Here is a 6349-nt window from a genome sequence, read left to right as displayed (position 1 = left end):
ATGCCCATGAGAAGGATGCAATACTAATGCAATACTAGACATTGCAGTTAAGGCATGACCATTGGACAGTGAAATGCTCGTTGGGTCAGCAGGATCTGACAAAAACAGGTGGTGAAGAAAAGACACCTGTTAACTGCAAAAGAATTAAGAATTAAGGTGAAGAATTAAGGGTGAAACCATCAGGAACCCTTTAGTCTCCAGCGCCACCATTTTCCAGAGCTGCAACCTACCTGGAGTCTCCAGAAGTGCAAGGTGTCAGGATCTCAGAGACTTCAGTTAGGTAAAGAATCCTAAAAAATGACCCTCACTAGATAAGAATCACAAGCTGAAGTGTTGTAAAATACATGAAGAAGGTTTTTTTATAGGCTTTATGGACAGATAGGTTGAGAGTGACTCTTGAAGGACCAGCACCACATCCTCTAGTACCACTGTTTGAAGAATTCATCTTCCAGAATCTGGCAGTACGTTTTGGGAGTTCATTTTTAGTCCATCTCTGCAAAACGGACTTCAGGATGGACTAAAATGAACTCCCAAAACGTACTGCCAGATTCTTCAAACAGTGGTACTAGAGGATGTGGTGCTGGTCCTTCAAGAGTCACTCTGTATACTCCCTGTATATATATATATATATATATATAAACTGTGCAGTGACTATGTTGATACTTTGAAAACAAGCATGATAAGTATCATGACTAGGGTAATGCAGCAGCATTTACACATAACCCACATTTTAAATCAAAGCTAACAATTATAATTCCATTCTTTGCTTCCTTCCAAGAACTTGTATTACCTTCGGGAACTGCAAATTTAGTTTTAATAATAGCGTACTGCTTTTATTATTATTTAGTATTTTATGCTTTTTAAACATCTTTAAACTTTTTTGCCCTGTCTCTATAAAATGCTGCAGCTACTGTGACTGACAAAGTGATATTGAAATAAAGCAAAAGAACAAGCTGTTCCAGTTGTATGTACAGTAATTAACTCTTCACCTGTGCTTCTCAAACAACTAGTGCATTCTCATCAGTACGACACAAATCGCTCTCAGTGCACTTCTGCTGTTTTGTAGTGATGTTATCTGTTTGTCCTTGAGAACGAGAGCGTCGCAGTGCACCGAGGACACCAGTTTTATGATCTAAAAGAAAAACAGATTGGTAGAGGCATATAGGGAGGGTGTTTTGTCCTTGGACACTGCATAAGATTCAATATCGCCTCTCATTCATATTCCTCAATCGGTGGTAGCTAGGATCCTCATTGCAACAAAGATCAATTTATAAAACGCAGGTTTCAAGTGTGCGTCTCATATTGTATTGACTGAATCAATAACCCCGTGCTGTGCTGCATGTTGATGCTCTAGCTGGGAACGGTATTGATTATCAAATACAAACAAACACCCGAGTTTTTTAATAATAATCTATCAAAATAAACTCCAAAGTATCCTGTTTGACAACACTCTGGAAAGGGGGATCTTTATATTTTTGATATAAAGCATATGACCATGTAAAGATCAAGACTTTTTTGCAAGCTGTGACGCAGCATCACCTAGTGGACGATCTGAAAATCTGCAAAAGCTTCACTTTCAACACTTTAAAAGGGATTAACAGCACATCTTCCTTCCAAATCAGTATGACAAGTTTATTTCATAGCAAAACAGCAATTAGCGTTTCTAACCAATGCATAGGCACTCTAATCACTGTGAGGGCATTAGGAAAACACACCATCATTCTCTGCCAAATACCAATATACTTTATTCCAGAGTGTATATACAAGCATAACCTTCTGCTGAACCATTAAGACTCAAACAAAAATTAACAGGCGAGTTTGAGAATCAAACCCCACATACATTTAAGTTCTCTACAGAAGTACTCCAGGACTGATATTGATCAAATAAAAATAGAAAACAAAATGAGACATTTGTGAAAAATATCTAGTCTTAACCCACTCCTTTTCCATTTAAACCCACCCGGCGCATTATCATAAGAAATAAATCAAAACATCTTCATACACACATTCATCAATTCAACTCAGTCAGTAATTTACACTAAAGTAGCACAAATGACATATGCCACATTAATAAGTGAAAAAGCTCAGTCTCTCGTTCACACACACATACACGCGCGCACACACACACACACACACACACACACACACAGTTAGTTTCAGTGCTGACTCTCTGCAGAGGCAGATCGGGAGCGGCTCTGTTTTCTCGGAGGAGACGGTGAGCGTGAAGGAGAGCGGTTGCTGGTAGTCTTCTCTGGTGTGCGACTGACTGAGCGGCTGCGAGAGCGCTTGCTTCCACGCTCAGGGCTGCGACTCCGACTGGGTGAGCGGGAACGGGAGCTGCTCCTGCTGCGAGAACGGCTCCTGCTACGACTGAGGAGAGAAGAAAAACGGGTTAAGATTTTGTCAATGTGAATTGTACAGTGTGAAGTCCAGCGGGATTGTTTGTTACATACTTCCTCTTGCGATCCTCATAAAGCTTGAGTTTGCGCCCATTCAGATCTGTTCCATCCAGCTTCTCAATGGCATTCTTCATATCACTGTGTGAAGCAAACTCCACCACCCTGTAAAACAAATCAAGACACACTCGGTTACAATCATGTGACGGTAAGAACAGGGGTATTGTGTATATGAACAAGAGCTTACCCTTCATTCTTATTGGTCCTGTGTGCATCCACAAAGGTCACTTCTCCCACCTTCCTCATCAAGTCCTTCAGATCCTGCAGGAAAGCAAAAAGCACTTAATGACACGTTTTTAAGAGAAACTGAAAAGCACTGAGTCACACTGCAGTTTAGCACCCACATTAAATACACTGCAGTCTGCAGCATCTGCTCTAAATTGTGCACTGGAGCACCTGTAGAAAACTCCCTCAACAGATGTCATCTTACCTGTGGATTTGTCCCAGTTATTAAACTACGAGCGTTTTCGGCAACACGAGTCTTTTAGATTGTGTGAAACAGCAGGAAGCAAAGCCCTCAGATGGAGACACGCCTGACTAACTAGTTCCTGAGAACAGGTTCTTCTCGTGATGTTAAGTAGTTTTTTTTTTTGCAAGTCTCAACTACCTACCGGAGATCTGTAGCATCTTTCTCCATTTACAACTAACTCCAGATTTAAAGTGACAGAACCCTCTTTACCGTGTAACTATCCAGTGTAATGAGCTACTTACCGTTCCAAACCACAGAAGGCATTAGCAAAGAGCCACTTGTCCAAATAGCAAACGGAAGCAATGAAGCGTTAAAACGACCTCGGACTCGACCCATCCGGCCTCCGTAAGAACGGACCCCACCAGAGAGAGAGAGGATGGGGGAGGGGCCAAAACCCTGCACCCCTCCCCGCTTCAGCACCAACAGAATAAGACCCAAACAGCAGATCGGGGGGATGGAGCAGATCTGACATCACAGACCCTCCAGAGAGCGGCTACCCAGCTCCTCTAAGGCTATCCTGTGCTACGGCTCTGTCTGGCGCTACGGACCCAGCCAAGACTTAGACCGGCAGACACTGCGTGTCGGGTGAGGCACCAGAGGGACACTATTCAGAACACAACCAGGGGAGGGCGCTATGCACCTCGGAGGCTGTGCATGCAACTCCAATTAAAGAATACCAGAGCACAGCTGTTAAAGAAAAGGTTTGAAAAACATGGGTCTGGGTTAGAGAACCTTTCAGCATTCAAATCATCATTTTTTTTCTTTACTTATGCAAGGTTTGGCTGAGGTGAAGAGGATATTCTAGATCCAGTTTAACAGTAACAAAGATAACTAATAGTTTGTGTGCTTGTACTGATGTCAAAGGAAGAGAAATGCAGGGATGATGAAACGCTACAACACCAGGCTGCTACGCCACTCCGCTGCTACCGCTCGGGATGCTCACCTGCCAGCTGATTCGAGAGGAGAGATTCTCCACAATGATTCTGTGCTCCGTGCGCACTGGTGGTCCATACCTAAAAAATAAAATGGGGCAGAGATTAACTCGTTTGACTAAACCATCAGAACAAAACAGAATATGATTACTCTCAAAATGCTGGCGTACCTGGAACCCCCATTGCGGGACTGACGATACCCTCCAAAGCGTGGCGAGAAACGGCCTCCCATTCCTGGGCCACCACCTCTTCCTCTGCGAGAGCGGGCGTGCTCAATGGTCACCCTACGGTTACAACAACATTTAAGTACATGGCAATGAAATGAAGCAACAACAGGTCTTTTATATATTGCAACTATAACAATAATGAAAAATAAAAAAATGAAGGCCAGGAATGGATCTATGCATTGGTGGCTGATTGCATTGAGATGTGGACTTTGCACAGATAAACATGGGCTTGCAGGGGCAGAGTTCAAGCTGGCTAAATAATTGAAGAACCCTGGCATACATGACCAAAGAGAAGCGTCATTTTCACTGGAAATTCGTTGTTGATTAAACATGTAAATCTATTAAAAATTAATTTCACAGATACCGTTCATAAAATTGGTCGAATGCACATTTTAAAGCAACCACATGAAAAGTCTAACATGTATATCTCTTTATTAATTCGTTCTCACCTCTCGCTGCACAACTCCTTTCCATTCAGCTCATACACTGCGTCATCTGCGTCCCTGTGGTCGTCAAACTCCTGTGAAAATCAGACAGTAGGGGGCAGTGAGAAGCGTTTCACAACCACCTCTCACACAAGACCCCCAAGAGAGTGCCAGTACTCACCACAAAGCCAAACCCGTTTTTCAGGTTAATCTCCCTGATACGTCCGTATCCTTTAAAGAACTTCTCCACGTCTCTTTCCCGAGCATGAGGGCTCAGACGGCCGATGAACACGCGACATCCACTCATTATGATGAAAGATTCAAGATAATCTGGGGATAGAGCGTGAAAGGACTGTCGGTCAACAATCTGGCAACAAGTACTTAAAACTGCAGGGAAAAGGCATCTGTGCGTCGCCCTGCTGGTCACACACGGTATAATCGCTAGATCATTTATAAAACTCCACGTATCATTAATAAACACCCTAAGGCAAGACAAACGATTCGTAAAAAGAGAAGGTTTTCTGTAATACTAACGTTAGGTGTTTCGGCAAATGCAAAACAAACTAAAACGATTTATCTACTAGTTATACTGAAATTATACGGCTAAATTACAATATACATCACTAAGAGTAGAAATTGCACACAAAAAAAATCAGTGGTGTTATAAAATACGAATACTAAATAAAAACGTTCATCAACTTTGGAAATAAACCACGACTAATGTGGCGAACACCGATCGGCCGTGTGGTCGAGGCCTAGTCAGCATGCGCAGATAAATGTGCTCGATGTTAAGCCGTAAAAACGGACAAAATACCGTTACAACGAATTCCATCTGCATAACCTAAGCCCAAACAAAACGTTTTGCTAGCAATATAGCTAAAACAGAAAGTATTTTTAAGAATTAGACTTCGTCCTCTCACCTCTGCTTACAGGACAAAATGGCGTTGGCCTCGAGACTGAGGATCGCGGCCGCGCGCAGAAGCATTTATATGCGTGTTCACGCGCAGGGGGGAGGGTAATGGGAGGCGAGTATCGTGCATGCGCACGTAAACACATTGAAAATGGCCATTTCACGATTTAGTAGCTATATACTTGTACCAGTTATATCTTTTTCTTTTAATCAAATAAAGTTCTGGTAGATATATATTTGCTAGACTTTATAGTTTTAGTATTTAAACAGTTGGAGCCAGATACAGCCTGGAAGTTCCCAAGATAGCCTACTGAAGACATCACATGACCTGATTATCTTTACTGCGCTGAACATATCAAGAGTCACACGAGAACAATGACTCTTGGGTGTGAAATCATTTAATTAGGGCCCAAGCCCTGAAAGGGCGCAGAGCCCTATTGTTCTTCCTCAGATTATTCTTTGTTTTTTTTTTTTTTTTTTTTTTTTTTTTTTTTTTCGACTTCTCGGGTACTTTTGGGGCACTTAACATGCTCGAAAACTCTTGAAACTTCGCACAGGCGTCGGAATGCGCGGCCATCAGAGCCGGGCTGAAGCTGGTACCCGGGCGTGGCAGGGGGGCTCGACAGCGCCCCCTTAAGTGGGGTCTGAAAACTTGGTCCATATATCAAACACACTTGCACGTACATGTATGAAACTCGGTACACATATAGACCTCATCGGGCCAAACAACTTTCGTGCTCATAGTTATGCGTCAGCCCAACAGGAAGTGAGCTATAATCGGTTGTTCGGAAAACCCATGCTCTGGAATTTAATATACTCCTCCGAGGCCATTGTTTCGATCATCGCCAAACTCGGTCAGCATGAAGAGAACATATCCAGGATGCTAAATTGCGAGCGGATTTTTGATATCTCAAATGGTGTGGCCGTGGC

General features: G+C 42.8%; 1 protein-coding gene across 1 annotated transcript; it reads right to left on the bottom strand.

Moving 5' to 3' along the window:
* Positions 1-1720: 1720 nt before the first annotated feature.
* Positions 1721-5505, bottom strand: srsf5a (serine and arginine rich splicing factor 5a). The gene is made up of 8 exons (XM_079842471.1): positions 5430-5505; positions 4691-4839; positions 4534-4604; positions 4028-4141; positions 3869-3938; positions 2644-2717; positions 2454-2561; positions 1721-2370 (listed from the first exon to the last, which is right to left on the bottom strand). Exons 2-8 carry the CDS (start codon positions 4814-4816, stop codon positions 2157-2159), a joined length of 777 nt encoding a protein of 258 aa, XP_079698597.1. The 5' UTR covers positions 4817-4839; positions 5430-5505; the 3' UTR covers positions 1721-2156.
* Between the last annotated feature and the right edge of the window lie 844 nt (positions 5506-6349).

Source organism: Gobio gobio, assembly GCF_949357685.1.
Source record: "Gobio gobio genome assembly, chromosome: 18".
Taxonomy (NCBI): domain Eukaryota; kingdom Metazoa; phylum Chordata; class Actinopteri; order Cypriniformes; family Gobionidae; genus Gobio; species Gobio gobio.
This window is presented reverse-complemented; position numbering and strand designations above follow the sequence as displayed.